The sequence below is a fragment of the Trachurus trachurus genome (assembly GCF_905171665.1).
Source record: "Trachurus trachurus genome assembly, chromosome: 24".
NCBI lineage: Eukaryota > Metazoa > Chordata > Actinopteri > Carangiformes > Carangidae > Trachurus > Trachurus trachurus.
In genome coordinates this window covers 9130088-9155081 of record NC_139910.1, presented here as the reverse complement: position 1 = coordinate 9155081, position 24994 = coordinate 9130088, and the positions used below count along the sequence as shown (strand labels likewise).

Sequence of the window (24994 nt, the reverse complement as noted above, 5' to 3'; positions counted from 1 at the left end):
ATCCAGACAAAACAACCTCACAGAACAGCTGACTCCATTGTGAGTGTGCAAGAGACGTAGTGAAAGAGATCCTTGAGCACAAGATCAAGTAACTTTCCAAGATTAATGGCTTATACAAACACATCAAAGCCTACAAAAATATCTAATAATAAAAACCTAGAATTAATTATTTTAAGCCACTGGTGCACACGCATTCCCCCTGACATTTCATTACTTCAGCTTCACACTTAGGAGAATTCAGCAGCAGTGGTTTCCCTTTGTAGTGTAAAGTCTTGAATGAGACTGAGGTATATTTCAGCCATTTTAGAGAAAAGACATGAAAAGAAAATCAAAACATTAAGACTGAATTACTATTTCAAAATCACTGCCTCTCATTTCTTACTTAGCATTTAGAGGTGTCAGAGTCGGTCCTGGTGTCGCTGTTTTACATTTACGGCCTCTGTGGTGTTATTTTAGTACAGGGCGCCACCATGTGGTGGCCACACGCAGCAGCTCCAATCACCATCAGGTCGTCGTCTTCGTATCAAACCAAGCTGTTTGCAGATAACAGTGTGAAAAAGAATATCTCACCTTTATGAATGTGGCAGACTTATCCTCATGAATTATTTCTCCATATCATGAGGATGCTTTTCTTCAGATGGTATTTTACAGGTGTATTGTCCTGTTTCTGCAAACTTCAGAAGTTGGTGGTTGACACAAAAATTTTATTTTTTATTATTTATTTCCTGTGCTTTACATTCACCTCCAAAGAAATGTGTTGTTTAAGGTGAAAGCAACATTATTCATGAGTTGCTGCGATATATCAAACATCATTAGACACACCATGAGGGACCTCACAGCTTCAAGCTGAAGTGTAGACGGCTTTTGTTTTCCATAATGCTCCTGCTTTATTGATCAGTGTCTATCTTTGTTAGTCTGAAGCCACATCAGATTGAATGAGCATATCCTTCTACATTTGCAGATTTTCCAACTACATGATTGAACCCGTGGGTGGTAATTAACTATAACTACACACGCCGCTCTTGTTCTGACCTTTCAGTGAAAAACTGGTGTTCTGGAAACCTAAGTGCTTCATTAAAAAGAGAATAATTAGGAATTAAATTTGACAGATACATTCATTTCGGCTGTTTTATATCACACTTTTAAAAGAAGCATTGACTTCAATGAGTTGCTGTGCTAATTGACCACCATGTAACTTGGACACGTTACAAGACTTTTCAAAATGAATCATCGTACCAACTTTGAGAAGATTTCTCTGCGAGGAGAAAAAAAAAAACCAAACAGCATTTCCTCTCAACACTGAGGTATTGCAACTTGCCAGAGGCTGTAGAGAGCAAACAGTCTCTCAGTTCCAACCAATCATGATCTCACTCAGCAAATCAAAAACAATTAGAGGCATTAAATTACAATCAGTAATGAACTCTCTGAAGATCTTTGCTCTCGCAGCCCATGACCTGCATATTTTTATTCTAATGCTCTTAATGAATTCATGTGATCCAGCCTCCGTGCAACCACTTTAGTGTCAAAGTGTAATTGTTAATGATAACCAGTGGCCTGATTACTGTAACGTGTTTTACCGAACATTATCTGTCCCTTGAGGATTTTTTAAAGCCTTTGGATAACAGGAGATTGGTTTCAAATTGAAAGATAATGCATTTTTGGGAGGTGACTGTTGTAATTGGACTCCAAAGCCTGGAGGAACTGAAGCCAGTGTCTTTTGTTGTTGTTGTTGTTGTTGTTTGGGAACCAAACTGTCACCAGCTCAAGTTGCATTCATGCGTCAGGACCAGAGGCGGCTTTTTACTACCTGATCCCATCACTAACACTCAAGAGACTGTACATTACCTACATGAACAGCTGAAAAGGGTTTTTATTGTTATATGAGCAGGGAACATTTTTAAAGTATTATCATATATCAGTCATGACAGATGTTTCCAGATGAAATAATACATTTGCATATCTCTGCACGGGGCAAGAAAGTTATCTATGAGTCACTTGAAGAGAGCTCTAAGTTTTTTTTTATGTACTGTATGACATGATTTGTGTTTAAAAAAATGAAAAAAAGCTCACTCAGTCATTATTAGGCCTGATTTGTAGCTGAGACTGTCACATCAGATACAACAGAAGGGCACTCAGACATGATCAGAGTATTATGAAAAGTTTTGTGTTTTTATATCACTCTCATGAGCATGAAGTTACGTTTTTACCTGGTAGTTTGTTTTTTTTAATCTTCCACAAAAGGTTTCTGGGGAGATCAATCTTCATTGTCATTGAACCTTTACAACTCAGAACAATACTGCATCTTTAAAATAGTGGGACATGATGACATCGCAATGACATCATGCTTGCTTTGCAGGAAGCGAGCTGCGTGGTGTTACAGATCAGACGTTAGGTGTCAGTGAAAGTGAAGACGGCTAAATCTCTTAATTAGGGTTAATGCAGCTTGAAAATATTGCATGAATATTTTTTAAATATAGCACCCCCAGAGGTAAAAGGAGAGACTGCATGTTGATAGGTCAGTACTGATAGTTTGTTTTTATTTTAGTAGTATTTATTCAGCATCATTAGAGTTGAGTTGTCTAAAGACATAGGGCCCATAGTAATTACAACAACCCCTTGCATGACCCTCAAGTTGTAGCAATCAAAAGGTGTTTTCTTCTGTTTCTGTTGTTGCTGGTTGGGAACAGGACAGTATTGTCCTAATTTGCATATTCATGACCCTTGTGTCTCATTTTTTGCTTTCTGATTGGCTCACAACCCCCCCAGGAGGACCTACTATTCATACTCTTATTACCTGTAAGTAAACAACCAATCAACAATCAGCTCACCCAGCTGCTGTTATCTTATTGGGCGAATTCTTTAGTGGCTAGTTGTTGTTATTTTTAAAGATGCAGTATACTTTTTTCAAGACAAAACACATTTTCAGCTCTGACCAACCAGCCAAAGCCATCCCTCATTGATGCCTTGCCAGGGTGGGGGTCAATTCACTCTCATGTCAGTCAGTTCAGGATTGCCCTTATTTCCCACATTTTTTATCCATTTACAATTCCAAATAATATAAATGTTTGTTTCTATCAATAGAAAGTTGATGGTTCGTTGTCTAAAAAATTACAAATGCAGAATCGTTTGCAAAAAAAAATGAGGTGTCGGCACCTTTTAAAGGGACTGAACTGACAGTGAATTGACCTCAGCCCCGGTGTCCTCTACATGCTCCAAAGTTGCTCTGAAGCAGACTCAACGAAGGCCAAAGTTGGCCCCTAAACCAGACCAAAGCGGGCCAGAGTGGGACGACACTGGCCTAAGCGTGTTATTTGAAAAAAGAATGCTGCACTTGTGACTTGTAGCTCTTTGTGTGCATGTAGTCATGTGATCCATCCATCCGCCCATCAAGTCACAGGTATCATGGTTCCTCTGCTGCTACTGCTGCTGCTGCTACACGTGCTCAGTGTGTCTCCTCTTGACAATGGGTCCGAACCGGTCCACTTCCTCTTTGGGGACACGTGTCCTGAATCTGAATTTTGTGTGTCGGGTCGAGTTCTCGTGATGGTTTTTTTCTTGTTGATCTGGGTATACTTCCTTCTCTGCTCTGCCTCCTCCTGTCGTCTCTCTCAGCGGGTGGTGATCAAAGTAGATCCTTGAACTTATAACTGCCTTTTCAAAGAGGTGGGAACTATTTAGTGCATTTTCAATTCTAAAACGTACAAATTCAGAAGTATTACCAGCAATGTGTATCATATCTAAGTAAAAGAAAGTCTCATCATTAACATAATACAACATAATATGGAGTTAAACTTCTTTCAATTAGTCTCAGATCTTTGGATAAACTGTGCATATTATATGATAATTCTGGTTTATCATGAGGATAATTGAAAAATCACATTATTTACTCAATCTAATATTCAAAATAATACATAATAAACTCAAATAGAGATCCATTCTAGTTCTGGTCACACCCATCTCTGTATCTCTGTTTCTCTGTCTCCCTTTTTTTGTGCTGTGTGGACAGTGCAGAGCATATGGTGGTTTATAATCCAAACGTCTTCTTTCTCTGTTTTCTGTTCGACAACGATACGCACACAAACACCCACACACCGAAACAGCTACACTTGGTCAGCGGTTAAACCTGTGTTCCTACCGAGTGTGTGAGTGTGTATCTCGTGTGTGCGTGTGTGTGTGGTCTTAGAGGTGGAGTTGGTGTATTTTGGGGTCAAGAGGTAAAATATACAACCTAAAAAAGAAACAAGAAAAATCCAGCATGCATTCTGTCTGGGAAGAAGTCAGAGCCATACATTATATCAGTTAGGCAACGGTCAGAAATGGATTTCTATATCAATCCCGCTATGTTGTGTCCCACCTGCAGAGAATAATACATTTATGTTGGGACTCAAATTTTATCCACACAAGAGAGGAACTCACTTTTCCCTGAGAATAAAAACACAAAGATTGTTTGTCCACCGGCCGTGATGTTGTCTTAACTGATGTATATCTATGGCTCTGGGTACATAATGTTCCTGCATGCTCTGTCATGCTCGAAGTATCAAGTCCTCTACAGATATTTCTCCTGGGATTTTCATGGATTGCATTGCACACACTGAGAGAGTGAAACCTGAAAAGGATACCTGGATGTGTAGACTTTACGACAGGACCTCGAGTCCCACTATTCATATAATGATAACCGTGCTGTACTCGTAGTAAATGGTTTCCTCTGGGCTGCTGTAGAGCACAAGTCATTCCCCTGCTGCTGTTTTAATGGGGTTTTTTCCTATCTTTGCTGTCGGATGAAAACTAAATATTTCATATTTTGGTGATTTTCTTTCCTGTTTTTGTTTATTTGCCATTATGTTTTTATTTGCTCTATTAAAAGCTTTTATTCTGAAAGCTTGTGAAATTACAAAAATCAACAGAAACTGAGTTTACACTAAAACTTGGTGGCTTTCATCTGACAGCTCATCTATGGTACCAAGTATGATAACACGTTTTCCCTTTTGCTACTGGTCTGTAGGTCATAGGTCATTTCCCCTGGTCTGAATTAGCTGCAATTTTTCCCTTTGTTCCTATAGCCAAACCTGTTTAATGCTGCCATTTACAAACACAGCCTCTCCTCTACCTTCCTTGCTTGATCTCTCCTCTGTCCTTCCTCTCTTTTTCTCTTCTCCCGAGGTTTCTTCTTTTCTCCTGTTTTCTTTCTTGTTGGTTTTTAAACTCTGCATCTTGAATCAGAGGCCTGCAGCCCCCAGCTTTACCGTAACAAAAAAAAAAAGAGATACCTAAAGTCATGCTACACTTAAGAATTTGAAGATTTATTCCACACACAAGACAAAGTAAAGTGGAGCTGTGGGCTGCAGACTCGCTGATGTCCGTGTGTTTGTTGGTAAGATCCCTGACTCAGTCTGTCTCTGCCCCCCCTCCTCACAGGAAACTGGCTAAAAAACGTAAAGACGCCATCGGAACGACGCGGCAGGAGATGACACACATGGTGAACGCCATGGATCGCAGCTACGCCGACCAGAGCACTCTGCACGGAGAAGACCCGATGGCTGTGACGTTCATGGACTCTCACAACTACAACAACAGATGTAGGTTTTTAAGGAAGGCGGCTAATTTGATACATTTTTAATCTGGGTAGAGTCTGGCCTTGGTATTCCTGCAACTTCAGATTTGTTTTGGTCTGTACCAGACTCAGTCTTCCTCTACACAGCACTGACAAATCATTGTTTGAAACCTCTAAGTCTCCTGATTCTGTCTGTGCAAAGCAGTTTAGGATCTGCATATCACTACAACAGCTGTTTACACAGAATCGGATCAGGCTCCAAAGTGTTTTTTTTTTACACAAAAGCTTTGATTACAGGCCTCATGTGATCTGATATGAAACGCGAGAAAAGCAGCAAATCCAATCCTCACGCTGAAGAAGCTGGGAAGTGTGTTATGTTTGGTGTTTTTGCCAGGAAAATTACAAAAACAATGAATAATTTATCAAAATAGTTGCAGAGGAAAACAGCTGCTGATTAATTAGTCTGTCGATCATCTAAATCAATTAATCAGCCAATATTCTCAGCTCTAGTTACAGGAACTCATTCAGATTCAGCCTGATTAGGTTTTCAGTTTGAAAATCCAAGAACAAAAACCAGTGGAAGACGAAGTGTATTTGATATCTGAAACAGCTTTGAATGATCTCTGTTTAAAAAAGAAATCAATGAGTGGGCTGAAAAAAAAATCTGAATGTTTAAGTCATCATCTGAGGCTACGCTCTGCTCCCTTTGTTCTGCTGTGGGAGCATTTAAATGAAGCACCTTTGGATCCTCATGTATGTTTCAGTAAATGTCGAGCCTGAGAGTATTTCCTGACCATGTTTCCTTCTGCAGTGCCCAACGATCCTCTGGTCCCCACCGCCGTGTTAGGTGAGACCTCTAGCATGGTTGGATGTATCGCATCTGTCGCCAGTTAACGCCCTGTAGTCATCCACCCGTCATCGTCATGAAGCCCCCCTGTGCTTGTTGCCCTGTCCTTTATGTCCCCGTGCATCATCACACGGTCAAAGCCTCCGCTACGTCCTGTACTGTAGCGTCCTCCTGCTTTGACCCTCTGACATCAGTGTTTGTGCAGGTGCATCGTTTGGCTTGTGTGAAGCGTCTGTACCACCATGTTTCCCCGCTTTTAGCTACAATAAGAAGTCCCAAACATTTAACTGCAATGTTATCGTAAATAGAGAATCGTTAATCCCTACAATTGGGGTTTAAACAGAACAACATGTATAAGAAATACAGCAAGATTTGGTGCAAAGGCAGTGTGTGTGTGTGTAATTAGAATTAGAATATATAAGGAGAGCTAAAACCCAGTCTTCATCTTTTATCTTTCTTCGCCTACCACTGCCAACTTTCTGTGTAAAACATGCCCGGTACGAACAACTCCAACAGCCAAGCACTTCATCTGTCATCCGGTGTTTTCCCTAGGTTCAGTCATTCCCAATCCCAGCCCATGGATTCTGTTTCCTACTGAGCGTTATTGATATTCACAGTAATTACCATCATTCTCCCTCAGAGACCTCATTATTTCCAGAGTTTTGAGTTGTTTTAAGGCATGCCATCTCCTGTCCCGAAAAACGTCAGAAACCGGGGCTTTAAAGGGAGGAAGACAGTTTGTCACATCGCCGCATGAAAACGAGTGCCGATAAAAAATCTGTGACATCAAGAGACAGTGAACAACTTAGTGCCTACAGCTCCGTGTCTTTGGCAGAAGTTTTGTCTGTGCTCTGGATCTAGGAGTGGAGTCTGCTCCAGTATCGACCATCTGTGTTATTCCCAAGGCTTGTTTTTGCTGCTGATGCCCCAGTCTGAGTCGTGAAAGCTGTAGTTTTTTTTGCCAAGTTGGGATGTTTTCTCCGGCTCCAGCGCTGCAACTGCAATGTGTTTATCTTAAGTTTAGTCTGGCGTTGTTGGCACTGCGACTATGATGTGTGGTGGAGTTCGAGCATGTCCAGAAGGCCTCGACAATCCGCAACGCAACCAAACCGTGTTAATGAACTGTTTCGTTGCCTCTAATTTGGAGTGAAGGCTGCAGTTACAATCTGTCCCGGCCAATCACATCACAGAGTGGGGAGAAGTCGCAAGAAGTAACGAATTAAGAGGCAGTGTCGGGTCAAGTTTACCGTTAATTGGCCTGACGAGGGCTTAACAAACCTTTAACGGTCATTAATGAGTGAACGTGTCCTCGGAGCAGAGAAAAGCATCGGTCGGATGAAATAAACAGTGTCAGTTAATAAACAACGGTGAAGATGAAATCAGTCGGTTGTGCTGCAACCTCAAGCTACTCCATTATACAACCTGTCAGTCTGGACATTAACACTGCCAACTCACATTAACTCCTGCAGCACAGACACGTTCACCTGGAAATCCTCCAACAACGTGAACCTTTTACAATTACATACAACTTAAATACTCTTCCTATATTCTCGTTTCCGAGGTGCAAAGTTAATTATTTTCATAATTAAATCTGTTCCTCTCTGCACTGATGCTCTTTATTATCTGGGGTTTACAAATCAATTGTCTCGTTTGCACATTGACTGGCAGGTGTTTGCTTGGATGTTAGGACTCGTTAATGTGGCTGATTTTTTTTAAATATTCAAATTTATCGAAGCTTTTTAGACTCAAAATGAGTGTGGAAGGTGTAGAAAGCTCTGCAATAGACATTTGAAGCTGTAGTTGATATTGTGGTTGTAACTCCTGGTGGATGTTACCAGTAGAGGGCAGTGTTGTGGACTTTAGAGCTCATTTTAAAGGGATAGTTCACCCAAAATTCAAATTTCACTCATTATCTACTCACCCTCATGTCAACTAAGAGCTGTGAGAATTTTCAGAGTCCTCCGTTCCTTCTCTGAGTTACGGGGGGTCCGCGCAGCAGTATTTGTCCATATAATGGTTGTGAATGGACACCAGAGCTCTTCGTCCAAAAAGACACACCAAAAAACATCCAAATACCTCCATACTGCTCGTCTGTAATGTCCCTCTTGTATTGAAGCCCCGACATGAGAAATTGTTCCGAAAAAAATTAAATAAGTCTATATTTTAAGCTTGTTTGTAGCGGAAGCTCCCAGTGTCTCAGTTCACTGCTCTGCCTGTGTAAGTGCAAATCTCACGTGATTTGCACTGACCGGCGGAACAATTTCTCATGTCGGGGCTTCAATACTAGAGGGACATTACAGACGAGCAGTATGGAGGTATTTGGATGTTTTTTGGTGTGTCTTTTTGGACGAAGAGCTCTGGTGTCCATTCACAACCATTATATGGACAAATACTGCTGCGCAGACCCCCCCGTAACTCAGAGAAGGAACGGAGGACTCTGAAAATTCTCACAGCTCTTAGTTGACATGAGGGTGAGTAGATAATGAGTGAAATTTGAATTTTGGGTGAACTATCCCTTTAAGTTGGTAGGAGCTGTAGTTTTGTGTGTTTTATGTTATTACAGACCCATCATTGGTCATTGTTGGCTTCATTGTTGTGTGACTTTTTTTTTTACTCATCCTTTGTGTACAAAACTAAACCCTTTGTGCAGTGTGAGTCAGACTAACAAGTCCTCTTTCCCTGCAGTCTGACTAAATGTTTTTTGCTCTTTTCTTTTTTACGCTGCTTTGACACGTAGTTCCTATCACAGGTGAGTATCTGAACCGAGAAAACAAACTGACAAATGGTTCGTTTGATTTTCCTGGGGGAAAAAAAGCTGAATTTCCTCATGATAATAGATCAGAGACAGAAAGCTTTTACTGATTTTGCAAAAAAAACAAAAATACAAGGACATCTGTCATCTCTAGAGTATTTACCTAGCTTACCGTAACTGAAAACCTCTCACTGTATGATTAATCGCTCAGATCGGGTTAGATCCATTCTGGTTTAATGAATAAACAAGCAAACAACCCAGAGTTTTTCGGTGAATCAGCCATTAACCTGAGCTCCTTCCCTCCCGCTCCCTCTAGACGAGAACCACAGCGCCTCTGCGGCGGAGAACAGCAGGCTTCTGGACGTTCCTCGGTATCACTGCGAGGGAACTGAGTCTCCTTATCAGACGGGACAGCTCCACCCTGCCATCCGAGTGGCCGACCTCCTGCAGCACATCAACCTGATGAAAACATCTGACAGCTACGGCTTTAAGGAGGAATATGAAGTAAGATTATTATTAACAGTACTTTAATTCCCAGTGCCATCGAGACACTATTAAGATAATCTGATTGTGTAAATGTGTGAAGCTTGCTTTGATGATAAGTAATAACGATTGATTGCCTATGTGCTAAAACCCACAAGTATCTCGTAAGTGTTTTCTAACCTTTTCTAACATTCATTTACCCATGGGGGGAAACAAACACCCACCAGAGAAAACCAATAATTCCAGCCCATATTTTCTCTCAGAATGAGATCTGAGGATCTATGACGTGTAATTTTCTTTCATATTTTGCCGTGTGTTGTTGGTGATACAGAGCTTCTTTGAGGGCCAGTCGGCCTCCTGGGATGTGGCCAAGAAGGAGCAGAACCGCACCAAGAACCGCTACGGGAACATAATAGCATGTAAGCAAGCAAGAGTGTTTTATTTTGACATATCACTCATCAAACAAGAAATTACTGAGTGCTTCACTGGAAGAAGAGAAAGGAAACGGGAGGTTAAAGAAAGCATGCAAAGTAATTAATTAAAAAGTGAGAAGTCGAGATGCTTTTTTAGAGATGTGCACTGATTTGGCCTCTGTGAGACTTTGTGAGAGGTTGCTCCACAGTCAATGGGCAATAACTGCAAAAAGCTCAGTCACCTTTAGTTTCCTGCCGTTACCTTGGGACGGCCATTAGTCTCTGCTTCGGAGATCTGAAGTGCTCCCCTGTGTCCCGCTGTTCCCCCACACTCAGAAGAGACTCGGCTTTTGGGGCATCGCTCAGACACACTTAGTTCAATGTCACAGACTTAGTTTTGTTGCTCCCTTGCCTGAAAAATATTAGGCCATGACGATGTGGTTGGACAATTTTATGTACGTGTTGACAGAGCACAGTCAATGCATCTGCGTCACATCTGTCCTCTTAAGACCCCAGAAGAGGCAAATTATAGGTGTTTATAATAAGTGGATAAGCAAAAAGAATGATCACATGAAAACAGGACCAGGAGGAGGAGGTTAAAGTTCAAATATGGCTTAATCCTGATTGATCCGCGAAAATATTCAACATCTACATCATCAAACCAAGTGCAAAAAGAGAAAAAAACATTTGCTGCCATCTAACAAATCTTCTCTCTATATTCCCATCTCTCTTTCTCTTACTCTCCCTCTCTCTCTCTCTCTCTCTCTCTCTCTCCCTGTGTATTTCTGTAGATGACCACTCAAGGGTTATTCTTCAGCCCATAGAAGACGACCCCTCCTCCGACTACATCAACGCCAACTACATCGATGTAAGTGGAAACGCATCGAATGCTACTATTGGCTCCCAACGAAACCAACGAAACCACACTCCCTCGCTCGTATGTCAGGCCTCTATACCTTTATTGCGTCTACTCGTCATCCATCCATCGTGCCATTTTTTTACGCATCCAGCCACCCACCGAAAAACATTATCATTACATAGATACTGTGCATCTGTCTCTCTCTCAGCTGTCGGTCCTGCTGCCCCTCCCCACCCCCAAGTCTCTCCATTCATTCATCAGTTAGATTAAATAGTTGTTGTTCTTTAAGTTATCTTTAGGATTGCTCAGTTAAAAAAAAAAATGCAAATGACAACCATGTGTCGCTAAGAGCTGCACAGAGATAAGGTGTCATGTTCGGACTCGTTGTTTTAGAGAGAGAGCTTCCTGGATACTAAAGGCAGCAGAAACAGCAGAAACAGCCTGCATCTGTCCAGAGTTAACAAAACACCTCTGAAGCTGGAGGATTCACACATGATATCTTATTTGTCTAATCTGGAGAACAAGCCAAGTGTAACTCCAGACAGTCGCCGTGACTGGGGCAAAAGAAAATTCCAGCGTGAGCAGCACAGATTAAAAAAACAAGATACATGATGTTAACAGTGGCTCTAAAGGTGCTGCTAGGTGGATTTTCTTATCTTAGGACAGACACAGACAAGCTGCTTCCAGTCTTTGTGCTGAGATAAGCTAAGTTAAGTAGCTTCATTTTGTGAACAGACAAAAGACAAAAGAGAGCGTTATGAGTCTTCTAGTCTCTTCAAGTTGCTGCTTTTACTGCAGCCGTCAATGCAACCATCTTCTCATCCATTACATCTCCATCTCCAGTCATCATTCATCTCTTATTGGTTGTCTGTTCATGCCGGTCGAAATATCCATCCATCTCCACTCTGCACTCTGCTGTCACCTGTACAACAATCATCTGCATGCTGGTTGTGCTTTTTTTTTAATGCTGATATGCTTATAACATGTTCTTCTATATGATCATTAACTGTTACATGCATGCCACTGCTCACAGTAAGATAGAATAAGGATGAATAGAGAGGACACTCCCTGGTCTGTCCAGCACATAATCTGTTGGTACAGTATGACCACAGTGAAATGGTTTAATGTACTGAATATAAACTGTAGTGACCCCTAACATTAAAACCTGCAATATCAGAAACAATATAGTTAATTTAAGTGACTTATAAACCTCAGATGGTCGCACCACAACAGGAAGTGTCCCTTCTTTTCAGTCTAATTCTACTTTTTAGATCATTTATTTTCTGCACGTCTGTTTTCTGTTCAAACTCCCATTATGTCAATGCAACTTTTTCTTTTTCTGATTGACACTCACTGACATTGTTGTGCTTTCTTTCTTTCCTTTCTTCTTCCACTTGTTCTTTCTGCCTGTGGCTTGGGCTGTAGATTTGGCTGTACAGGGATGTAAGTATCACTGTGGACTCTTTCATCCATTCACGCCCCTCTATCAGACTTTTTTTTACACCTGTTCAGCCTGAACATCGATTCATTCAATCCTCACATGATGCATCGAGTCACGGTGTATGTACGGTACATTCTTCTGAGTTGCTGGGGGCCTCTGCTGCATGAGATATTTCACTCCTTCACCTTGTATTGCCCTCCTCCCACCAGTCGTCCTCACATCTCACTGTGAGCTGTAACTTCTCTGATGTGTAGTCTTAATGTTTTTTCTTTACAACTCTGAAGAAATCCCATTCAGGTTGTCCAAGCTCTTAGCACATCTGACAGTTGTAAAAGTCTTAGGTGTCATCTCTAGACAACTCTGTAATGAATAGAACAAACACGTCACCAGAAAAAGACAAATTCATTCAATGTAGTTCCTGATTCTGTCTGAGCAGGATGAGTTGTGACAATTTTGTTGTTAAAATGTTTTTTTTTCCAAGTTGGGTGGGACGAGTCTCTATTTTTAACATGAAACATCCACTTTTCATACATATTGAGCTGTCGTGTTGTGCTGTTGTGTTCTCAGGGCTACCAGAGACCAAGTCACTACATCGCCACTCAAGGTAAAAACACTTAACAACACAACACTGAACCAAAACACACAGCACATCAGTAATAAAAGCTGTTTTTCTTACTTCATACAAACTACTGAGTCTGTGCCTTTGTGTGTCTGTGTGCAGGTCCCGTTCACGAGACCGTGTACGACTTCTGGAGGATGGTGTGGCAGGAACAGTCGGCCTGCATCGTCATGGTAACCAATCTGGTGGAGGTTGGAAGGGTAAGTTGTTGTTGTTTTTTCGGGGGTTTTTTCCTTCTTCTTTCCCAGCATTCATTGTTTTATTTTCTTCCCCTTTGACATTTTGTACCAGATGGACAACCAGATACAAAAAAAATATGTTTTTTTTTTTTTTAGAAAAGTAGATTTATGTAACAGACTGAAGCAGCTGTGTGGCTGTAAGATATTCTCTCAGTATTTTATTGATATAAATATCCATAACCAGATGCACACCTCAGCTGCCGTTTTTATTGACAAAGTGCCACTTGACCGTGGACTTAAGACGTGTTTTTTTAATCACATCTGTCAGACTGCATTTAATTAAATAGTAACTTAAGTTTTGATATTGAACAGGTCAAGTGCTATAAGTATTGGCCAGATGATGCAGAGGTGTACGGCGACTTCAAGGTGACGTTTGTGGAGGTTGAACCTCTCGCTGAATATGTGGTTCGCACATTTACACTGGAGAGGGTGAGTGGTAGTTATTTTGAAACTTTTTTTTGTATAATATCTGTGAAATAAAGGTTTAAACATTTTTAATTTATTGTTTTTAAGCTCACTTGCAGTAGTGTTAAAATTTTTGGCTGTATTTTTTACATGTACAGATGTTATATTCACCAAGTGGACAAAATAACATATTAACTTTTAAAAAGGAATTATGAAAAGTAACCTAAAGTTGTTTTTATGTTTATTCAGCGTGGTTTCAACGAGGTGCGGGAGGTCAAGCAGTTCCACTTCACAGGCTGGCCTGATCACGGAGTCCCATATCACGCCACGGGACTTCTTTCCTTCATCCGCAGAGTTAAAATCTCCAATCCACCCTCTGCTGGGCCGATCGTGGTCCACTGCAGGTATGAGCATAGCACTGCCACACCTATATGTAATCATGCAACCACATATAATTAATATCCTCTTTACAAATATACATACATACATAGTGATACGTGTCCTCTGTGTCTGCAGTGCCGGAGCAGGGCGTACAGGCTGCTTCATAGTCATTGACATCATGTTGGACATGGCCGAGAGAGAAGGAGTGGTTGACATCTACAACTGTGTGAAGGCTCTTCGCTCCAGGAGGATCAACATGGTACAGACTGAGGTGACTGCATTACCCATCCTCCATCCGCATCCTCGTCTTAGAGACCGTACTGTAGAGACCGTACTGTAACCTACTGAATAAACCCTCACTGTAAGACTCAGCCACCGAGCAGCGAGCACAGCGCCGGCTGGAGTCGCTGCACTGAGCCGTGTATTCACCACCTGCTCATAAACACATCATCCCGCTGCAGAAACACAGCAAACATACAATTTAATATAGTAGAGGTTTCTTGGTAAGAAATTCATCCTCATGCATCAAACCACACTTTTCAAAGATTTGAAAATATTTAACTTTGGCCCCATCTAGTGGTATGATGGAGAATTACATTGTGATTTCAATAAAGTGACTCCATCCCGTATTTTTCTAGCAGAGCTGGCATAGATACAGATACAAACACATTCCTACCTACTTTTAAGTAATAATAGTTGCAGTTTGATTGAATACTCAAATACTTTTGTTGCTTTTATATTTTGATCACAAGCTCTTTAAACCCCTTCACAGCCTTTTTGTCTATGTTTAAATCATAATTATAAATGCCACATACTGTATGAATTTTTAATGCCAATCATCTATATTTATATTGTTAAATTAGGCTGCAGCAACAGCTCAGACACAGTTTAATCATAGTTTACTCTCTGAATCGAAGCTGAAAATACATTTTCTTGTTCAGACAAACTTAGAAGTGACGCAGCTCAAACTTTCACAGTAATCACATCACCCCATGTCATTCATAGCTCCATCTGCCATCAGCCATGTGTTTGTGCTCTCACTTTCATCTGGTATCACAGATATCTGTGTTCTCCATGTGACCGGTTGTGTGTGCTTATTATTATTATTTACCAGTATCTTTATGAAATATTTGTGTGGATATGATAATATGCCTTGAATTTATATGTCCTCAGGAGCAGTACATATTCATCCACGACGCCATACTAGAGGCTTGTCTGTGTGGAGAAACAGCCATACCAGTGTGCGAGTTCAAAGCTGCGTTTTATGAGCTGATCCGCATCGACTCCCAGACCAACTCATCACACATAAAGGACGAGTTCCAGGTAAAAACTAGCGACACAGATATGTATTGTGGGTATCAGACAATTTACCTGCTGTTGGCTTGAAACATGTTCATAAAAGACTGTGATTCAGAAGCAAAGAAGAAAAATCTATCAAAATGTAATTTATAGAAACTCACTGACTCACTCCTGCAGCATAATCCACCTCCCTGCTCTTCATCACATGTTCTATACAAACAGCTTCTTCAACATAAGGCTAAATCCACTGTTTTTTGGATGATGATGTATATTTAGCCACGTTTTGGTGAAAGAATCACCTTCTCAATCCAGTCAGAAACCACTTCTTTTGATTTCTTTTGAATGATTTGAGGATATTTTCTCATCTTCTTGGGATTCACATTATAATCCCAACAAGAATGTGAATGTTATAGCATTTTTAAGAACATAAACCTCCATATTAATTCATTTTATCGTCTCTCTCTTTGTTCAGACATTAAACTCGGTGACCCCTCAGCCCCAGCCTGAAGACTGCAGCATCGCATTGTTGCCTAGAAACCAGGATAAGAACCGCTTTATGGACGGCCTTCCTCCCGACAGATGCCTTCCCTTCCTCATTACGATAGACGGAGAAAGCAGCAACTACATCAACGCTGCTCTGATGGATGTAAGTCTATGATGCACTCGTACGCACATATAATAATAATAAGGTTGTGTTATTTTCAACACATCAAGCAGGAGTAGTTTGGGACATTTCAGCCCGTTTTCTTTTTTTGATGAGTCCATGTGGAAATAGTTTTTTTTATTTTTTAGTCGAGCAGATGTTTTTGCTTTGAACACAGTTTGACCAGTGTGAAAAAGTAAATAAATCAAAGCATCTTAACGTCCGTTGTCCCAAACTGCAGTGTAACAAATTTGTTGAAAATGATACAGACTCTTTATAAGAGGATGAAGAGAAACACATGTTACAACTTTCTACAGATGTTTATATACCTACACTCGCACACGTGCACACACACATGCACACGCACACAGACTCCCCTCCCTGTTTGTGTGATGCTGTGTTTGTGGTTTTTAGCAGCAGAAGGCTAGAGACAAATCCAGGTTCTGAAAAGACCATTAGCTTCTCTGGCCGCCACCCCAAACATTGCTTTACTACAACGGCAACTTGTTGATAACACCGTCCCAGCATGTTGCCTTTGTTCCATGACCTGAAAAAAAAAAAAAAACCTCATTGAGCAGGTAGAGATATACGGTAAGATGGCAGGGGGGAGGTTAACGTTGATTAGCCTTTCTCTTAAAGCCATCGGAGAGGGAGGAAAAGAAAAGGAGGAGCAGTAAGGGTGGGTTGTAGGTTTGTCAGTTCATAATGATGTGTAATATTTATTTGCATGGTGTCGAAAGTAACCTGGCTTCTCTCCAACAAAGCTGTTGGAGCACAAAAATATTGTAAATGCTGTAAAACCTATGGAATTCATTCCATAAATCTATTACAAAAAAAACAAAACAAATTCACCTTTTATTAAAGTTTAGTGAAGTTAAACTTATCTTTGGCCTCTCTCTAACCAAGCTGTCAGAAGAGTTCCAGGTAATGGGATTTTTTATGTCGGATCTCCAATACTGGATTTGTTTCATGGCTTCAGTGTCGTTCCGCCACCAGGTTCATGTTTAGCCCAAACCATTGATCGTAACACCCTGAATCCTAAACGTGACCCCATACCCCACCCCGACCCCGACCCCCCTGGACCCTCACATTAGACTCCCCTCATGTTAACACTGCCTCAGTCATTCACACCCATGTCACATATCTGGCTGCACATTTCCATTCAGTTCACTCTCACTTCAGTCAGTTCATCACGTCAAAAGAAAATATTTTTTTTCTTGTCAGATATTTGACCTGGATTGACTGAACATGAAGAAAACTGACTTTATTAAATGTAGATGTAGATCTAGATGTAGTGTGTGTGTGTATGTGCGTGTGTGTGTGGCGTATTTGTCTATGTAATGTAATGCATGCTCCTCACCCTCACCCTCCCCACATTTTATAAGCCCTCTGCATGATCATGTGACCGAACCGTGTGCTCGATGTGTCGTGGTCCACCAGCTCAGTCTCACTCTGCTCGGCCGTTTGTGTATCGCCGTGTGTGTGTGTGTGTTTGTGTGTGTGTGTGTGAGAGAGAGAGGTGTGATAAAGATTTAGGTAAAGGTTGTTAATAAAAAGTTAAACTGGATTGAATGACGTCTCTGTGTGAGCCAAAGTCCTGATATCGGTTTTGCTGTTTCTCTGCAGAGCTACAGACAGCCTGCTGCATTCATCGTTACCCAGCATCCTTTGCCCAACACCGTCAAAGACTTCTGGCGTCTGGTTTACGACTATGGATGCACCAGTCTGGTGATGCTGAACGAGATCGACCTGGCTCAGGTAATTCACTTGACTAATGTCCTGATGATATCATGTAGTTTAAATGTCAAAGATGATTATTCTTATAGATTCTAAGGAGCTGATGTTTTGGAAATAACTTTCACTCGCCGACATCTATTCAGGCTTCATTCACTGTTTCCCATAAAGTTGGAATAATTTCATTTTCAGACACATTTCTCTTTTTATTCCTATTTTTACACATCAGTATTCACCTTTGACCAGGTGCAAAGATCTCATATCCCAGTTACCAGTTTTGAGAAGACATACAATTTATCTATCAAGAATAAATCACATTGTCACATTTTTTTCATGAGAAGAGGTAAAACAAATGTATTCCAACCTTATTAGCAACAGTGTATACCCTTATTTATAGACTCACAACGAATGGCAGAACCAAGGCCTGATATCTCCAACAGTAATAACTCAGGATAATAGAGAGGAGAGCTCCTCAGATATATTCATCATCCTTAAATATAACCAGAAGATATGAGTAATTGTACTGTTTAACACTGAAGTGCTGTTATGAAGCTACTGGAATGATTTGTGGAGTCGTTCTTATGTGATAGGAAATGAATTACACTCAAGAACATGATGTTTAGTCACTACATCCAGAAATATGTAATAAAAGGCTTTTTATAAAACATTAAAAAGATGGGAACAGCAGCGTCTCTCTGTCTCTGCTGCAGCGTATATCTGGTTGTCTCATGCTGTAACTGTCTCTCCTCAGGGTTGTCCTCAGTACTGGCCAGAGGAGGGCATGCTGCGCTACGGCCCGGTCCAAGTGGAGTGTATGAGCTGCTCGATGGACTGTGACGTGATCAGTCGACTCTTCAGAGTCTGCAACCTCACCAGGGTCAGTGGACTCACGTTGTGTTGTTATATTGTGGTTTCTGTACAGTTACACAGCTGCAGCGGGAGTTTCTGTTCTCCTGCTGCCATAGCGTTAATATAAATGTTAAAGGGATAGTTCAACATTTTGGCAAATTGGCCTACTGCCATAATCCCTATAGTTTTAGGAGTAGCTTCGTTACCTTTAATTGTCGGTGCAAGCTATTTTTAGAACGGCGGAGCAGAGCCGTGAGCTGTTCAGAGCTACGCTACAGATACTAATGGGAATTCTTGGTTTCCCTCATCAAACTCATCAAATACACAATCCAACAACTCCAAAACGCTCTGGTGGACAAGTTGTGACCTGCACATTCACCACGCTATGAGATAATAACAGAATGTTACGAGACAGAGTTGTTTTAGAGGCAAATTCATGCAAAACTGCTGATGCACGTTCCCGTCGGGGGCAGTTTTTCCAGCAAGCAGACTCTGCATTTACCTCGAAAACAACTACGTCTTGTAACGTTCCGTTATTATCTCATAGCGTGGTGAATGTGCAGGTCACAACTTGTCCACAAGAGCGTTTTGTAGTTGTTGGATGGCCAGTTTGCCAAAATGTTGAACTATCCCTTTAAAGAAAATATACAGACATACATACATCCAACCAGTCAAGATAAGGCTGTGGTCATGTCTAATCACTGCTCATTGCTCCGTGTCTCAGCCTCAGGAAGGCTACCTGATGGTCCGTCAGTTCCAGTACCTGGGGTGGGCGGGGCACAGAGAAGTCCCCGCCTCCAAGCGCTCCTTCCTGAAGCTGATCCTGCAGGTGGACCAGTGGCAACGCGAGGGAGAGGAGGGAGAAGGAAGAACCATAGTTCACTGCCTGTGAGTCCACACACACACAAACACACACAAAACCTACACCGATGCACTTTATTCTCTAGTTATGTAAAAAAAACAAATCTGTCACCATCTAAGTCTGGAACAAAAGAGCTCCAGTCTGTTTACTCTGTGAAGAAAACAATTAAGTTGTCGAGTAACAGAACCCAAAATGTTGCCAAATTCGCCGAGTCATATAACGAGACTGAAGCAGCGCTGTGATAAATAGTTGTATTCACAGGAGGAATGGTACCAGTCGTCTTGGCTCTTGTCTCATGTCTGATTGTAAAAAAAGAAGTGCTAATGACTCATGAAAGGCTTCTCCTTCAGCAGAAACTCTTTGTCTCTGATCAGGCTCAACATTTACTGTCAAGCTGGATGGTTTGTTATCTGCAAAGCCAGAGTCAGTGACAACAACTTTGTGTGTTTGTGTGTGTGTGAGAAAGAGAGAGAGATCGCAACAAGAACGACAAATGAAATATTAAACTGTCCATTTAGTCATATATCTCTGTATTTACTTGTGTGTGTTTGTGCAGAAACGGAGGTGGGCGTAGTGGCGTGTTCTGTGCCTGCAGCATCGTGTGCGAGATGGCCAAGAGACAGAGCGTGGTCGACGTCTTCCACGCTGTGAAGACCCTGAGGAACAGCAAACCCAACATGGTGGACACTCCGGTGAGTTAGAGACGAGAGACACAAACCCAAACATTTAGTTTGATTAATTTACAACATTTAAATATTTGTAGAAACATCCATCAGATCAGAGTTTTTCAGAGACAATCTAAGGAAAAATCATATGAATCAATAATCTGAATAAAGATCCCCACATAACTATCTGGCAGCCATTTTTAAAACATCAGACTCTTGACTGAAGAAGGAAGCTTATTATTCTCTTATTATAGCTCCATTAGTCTCTTCTGGCTTATTAAAGGGATAGTTCAACATTTTGGCAAACTGGCCTATTGCCATAATACCTATAGTCCTAGTAGGTTTGTTACCTACAAACTACAAAACGTCGTTTTTATCTCATAGCGTGGTGAATGTGCAGCTCACAACTTGTCTATAGCCGTTTTCCCACTAAAATTAGCGGGTCGACGCGGGTTTTTTAAACGCGGGTCGACCCGCTAACAATCGGCATTTGGCCCCTTTCCCATTGACCAAAATGAGCCGAGTCTGACCCCCCGCTGAGGGATCAGACAGAGCATAAACCAGTCGCCCCGCTCTCATCCGCGGTGCAAGAGACACACAGTGTCATGCCACAGCCGCCCGCCGCGGAGTGTCCGTCCGCCGAGGCAGACCCTCTGGCTGGCTGACCTGGAGCACCAGGACCGCGGAGGACAGAGAGTCTGCTGCGGCCGGATGACGGACGTCCGCGGCACAACACATCAGTTAAACAGACTGTCGCTTCTTTTCTTTTCGTTTTTTCTATCGTTTTTGGTCAGTGTTCTCTGATCTTTTGATCCAGTCTCGGATGAGAGCAGAGCGGAGCAGAGCTTTGTTTTGGTACGTGATATGAGACGAGACCGGCGCGATGACGTAGCGTCACGTAACGTTCAGTGTCATCACGTAAATTAGCGGGTTGACGCGGGTCTGGCGTTCCCACTGCAAGCCGAGCAGAGCCGAGCCGATTAAAGGCGATTTTAACCCGCGTCGCTTGGCGAGTCGTTTGTCGACGCGGCTCGGTGCGCCTTTCCCACTGCCACGGTTTTTTGGCCAGTGGGAAAGGGGTATGTGAGAGCGTTTTAGAGTAGTTGGATTGGGTATTTGATGAGTTTGATGAGGGAAACCAGGAAATCCCATGAGCCTCCTTAGCGTAGCTCTGAGCAGCTCGCGGCTCTGCTCCGCCGTTCTATAAATAGCTTGCACCGACAATTAAAGGTAACAAACTTACTGCTAAAACTATAGGGATTATGGCAATGGGCCAATTTGCCAAAATGTTGAACTATCCCTTTAACAGCCACCTATAAGTGTAAAAGTACCGGGAAGCACCTCCATGATAAATCATATCAATAATACATGGTTAAATACTGTATGTCTACTTTTAAATTTTTAGTGATATATGAAGGTAATTGGTGTGGTACTGTAATTATAAAAACTCTGAACTCTGTGTGTGTGTTTACAGGAGCAGTATCGGTTCTGCTACGACCTGGCGCTGGAGTTCATCGAGTCCTCCTAAAGGAAAACAAGGAGACATAAGGAGGTGAAGAAGAAGAAGAAGAAGAAGAGGAGGAGGAAGAGGAAGAGGAGAACATCTTTTCACTTCCCCCGTGTTTGATTCTTTGCTTTTGCTTGGTCCCGACTCCCCTCTGTGGCGGCCGCTCTGTAGCATCCATCATGCATCATAACAACGGCTCGAGAGGAGGCGTCTCCTTCTGCGGTGTCGTGAAACTAAAGGGAAACACCAGGAGCTGAGGAGGAGGAGGTGGTGTCGCTCCTTTTTTTACTCCTTTACGCTTATTGTACAGCTTCTTTGAGTGCCAGCGGGCCCCTGTATGAGCCGGGCCCCGTCTAAATGTTTAGCCTCTCACCACAACAGCGCCCCCCCCTCTCCCTCTCCCTCTCCCTCTCCCTCTCCCTCTCCTTCCCTCGCATGGACTCGCCTGCAGTTCTCCATGTGCACTGTAGGTGTCTCCCTCCCTTCCTCCCATCCCGTCCCCTTCGCAAGCTGCAAACACAAGCGCAAGTTTAAAAGTTTCCAGCGGCGCCACCCTCCCTGCTTCACAGTGTCGGGCGTCCCGTCGTGGTGACGTGTTTGAGTATTTGCAGCCGGTACTTTTTGTACAAGAGAACAAGACACTTCAACAGTCGCAGCCTGGCCAAACTCTGTGAATGCTTCTGTTTTCTACTCCACACACATCAGCAGCATCGTCTCCTTCAGCTTATGTTTCTGAACCAGGTCAAATCATTATTACATATTTGAGTATTTAAAGAGCCACTTTGTTCCCATTTTACATCGGTTACACAACAGAAAACAACCTATACGTCAATATAAGTTTGCTTTTTAGAAAAAGTATTGTCTTAGGAACAAAACTGATCATGAAACAAAAACAGAAAGTTTACATGCAGAGTATTAGGCTTATTTTTTCTTTGTATTGTTTAATTTTTTTTTACAATATCATGAAGTGACAACTTGAAAAATGTTGTAGGATTTTCACTAAAATGTATACGTTAAAAAAAACACACAAAGTGTGATATGTATCATTGTTTATGTTTCTGTTTCCTGCAGAGTTGATTTCTGAGCTCTGGTTGCTTTTGTATTATCATTTACCTGCTCTACTGGATAGAAGTTTTGAAGTTTTCTTTGTACCCGATTGAATTGTACAAACTGAACATTTAACAGATTTTTTTTTTTTTTTTTTTGTTCAGCCATGTGACATTAGCTTAATCATGTTTCATTTCAGGGCTGGGCCCAATGCACTTTCAATTCAGCCAATTCACAAATGGGATATTTTTTCAAAAAAAAAAAAAAAGGCAAATATGAAACGGTTAAAAAACAGGAGAAATCAGCTGAGAATTAACTCTCATTTCCATTTATGGTTTGAAGGGAATTGGAAGTGAACTGACCCCAGGCTTCATTTGTTTTTTGCGCTCTGGTGGCCAACACTTTTCTCTTTGTTTATGTTTTTTTTTTTGTTATTATTTTGCAGCTGATGTTTATTCATAAGCCAAAGACTTTATGTAAATATGTCTATATGGATAAAGCACATTGTTTGTATTTATTGTTTGTTTACTTGCATTGCTTGTAAGAACAATCATTCTTCATTCCATGTTTACTCGACCACCAACGTTTCTTAAACCGCCGGTTTTCGGACGCAAAATGGGCCGCGAGTCAGTTTCCTCCGGAGCCTGAAGTCCAGGTGGGAGGCTACATCTACTCAATTTGGGTCCACGAAGAAGAGTTTAAGAACCCCCCCCCCCCCTCCCTGATCGAAGCTGTATATTGAAGCATTAGAAGTAACTTTTCAGTATTTAGGTGGAATTCAGTAGTATTGTCTTGTTTTCACTTAATGAAACTCTCTGTGATGTTACCGTGGTTTATTTGTGTACAAGCCCATCGCTCTGTTTGTGGTCTGTAGAACATCGGTGCGTTTACATGCACAGTATTTTGGATAATAGCTCCTATCCCTCTTAATGTCTTAGTTGGGATAAGCTGTTTATCTCCATCCTCATATCCTGCTCACCATTATCCCTGGATACACACTGACTCAGTGATGCAAACAGGCTTAAGTGAGCAAAAAAAAAAACATGCAGGACTGTGAAACAAAACAGAACAAAAAAAAAACATTTATTGTGCCTGATCATTTGAATTTCCTTGTATTTTAACATCTTAGATCGCAAACCAGGGCTTTGTTGAATGCGTTCTCATGGACGATCAATGTTTTGAAAACCTTTTTGGACCATGACTCAGCGTGTTTTACTTCATCAGAGTGCTTCATGAATTCTTTGTGAGGCTTCACAGGCTTACTGAATACCAGACCTGTTTCTGTTTGTGTGCGCAAACTGATTTGGGAAAATTTCAAAAATATTAATAATGAAAAAAAAAAATAGTTTATTGTAAATAAAATGTTAGCTGTTCCACTTGGATGGAACAAGACATGCCCTACTCTTAAGGATGTTATTGTAAATAGACTATCATATGAGTGCTCTAAAAGGCTCTACTGTTGGATGAACAGTAGAGGTTTAGATGATGGATGCAATGTCAGAACATGAGTTCTGTTGTAGATATAAAGTCAGAGATTGTACTCCTGGACCTGGAGGATTCAAAAGATTTTCACAGATATTGTTTAAAAAAAAATTAGTTTCCACTGAATAGAGAAGTTTATTCTGTTGGAGGAACTTTTTAAGTTTTATCCCCCAAAGACGGGGAGAGAAAACACAGAGGCCACACTGAGAGAGAAACAAAATGGTTTGATGAGTTGTTGTGTTAACGGGAATTAAACATCACGCGGTGAAGTGCCCATAATTCCTCCTTTAATGAATCTGAAGTAATGGCCCTTGAAGAGTAGTGAATGAAGCTGGTTTCTGGATGAGAGGCCAGTCCGAGTATAGAATTGATATTCATGGTTCATAATTATTCTTGTCTGTAATGTTTGGCTTCTTTGCTGTAATAAAGACCACTTCTTTAATTAAATCTGCTGCGACTGGTCTGTTAAGTGTTTACAATCATTAAAAAAAAAAAAAAAAGTTCATTTCTCATTCTGGCTGATAAGAAGTTCTCTAAACTGTCCCCTTCCTCTCCTGTGAGGTTGATTGCAGCTGTGAAGACACCTAATGCAGGACCTCCACCTCCAGCCTGAAGAGTCTCATCAGCCACAACACCTGAAAACACCTGTGTTGGAGTGAGGGAGTAGTAGCCTACTAAAGCTCTCCCCTTTCAATGCAACACCATAACTAAACAGAAGATGGCAGTGAAGGGACGGTAGGCATCAATTTGGTGATCAATTTTCGTTTTTCTAACATACTTTTGGTTTGGTTTGCTAAAGCAGTTGATTTTGATTTTTACTAGGTTGCAATGCACCTCTAGATTTAAAGGGCTTAGGCCTATAGCCTCTTGGGGCACAGACACAGTTTCTATGGGGTGTAAGGAGGGATGGAAGTCT

At 41.5% G+C, this 24994-nt stretch overlaps 1 protein-coding gene across 1 annotated transcript in view; it reads left to right on the top strand.

The window, feature by feature from the left end:
* ptprk (protein tyrosine phosphatase receptor type K) overlaps positions 1-24396 on the top strand; it is a 122362-nt gene extending 97966 nt beyond the window's left edge. Inside the window, exons 22-38 of the mRNA XM_084000341.1 lie at positions 5416-5576; positions 9467-9654; positions 9965-10052; positions 10838-10914; positions 12331-12348; positions 12914-12950; positions 13068-13165; positions 13517-13633; positions 13859-14013; positions 14126-14261; positions 15164-15313; positions 15762-15935; positions 17559-17690; positions 18418-18543; positions 19240-19403; positions 19934-20069; positions 21517-24396. Of these exons, the coding sequence (XP_083856467.1) occupies positions 5416-5576; positions 9467-9654; positions 9965-10052; positions 10838-10914; positions 12331-12348; positions 12914-12950; positions 13068-13165; positions 13517-13633; positions 13859-14013; positions 14126-14261; positions 15164-15313; positions 15762-15935; positions 17559-17690; positions 18418-18543; positions 19240-19403; positions 19934-20069; positions 21517-21570 (2011 nt within the window). The 3' untranslated portion in view covers positions 21571-24396. The remainder of the gene's footprint in view (positions 1-5415; positions 5577-9466; positions 9655-9964; positions 10053-10837; positions 10915-12330; positions 12349-12913; positions 12951-13067; positions 13166-13516; positions 13634-13858; positions 14014-14125; positions 14262-15163; positions 15314-15761; positions 15936-17558; positions 17691-18417; positions 18544-19239; positions 19404-19933; positions 20070-21516) is intronic.
* Positions 24397-24994: the final 598 nt, after the last annotated feature.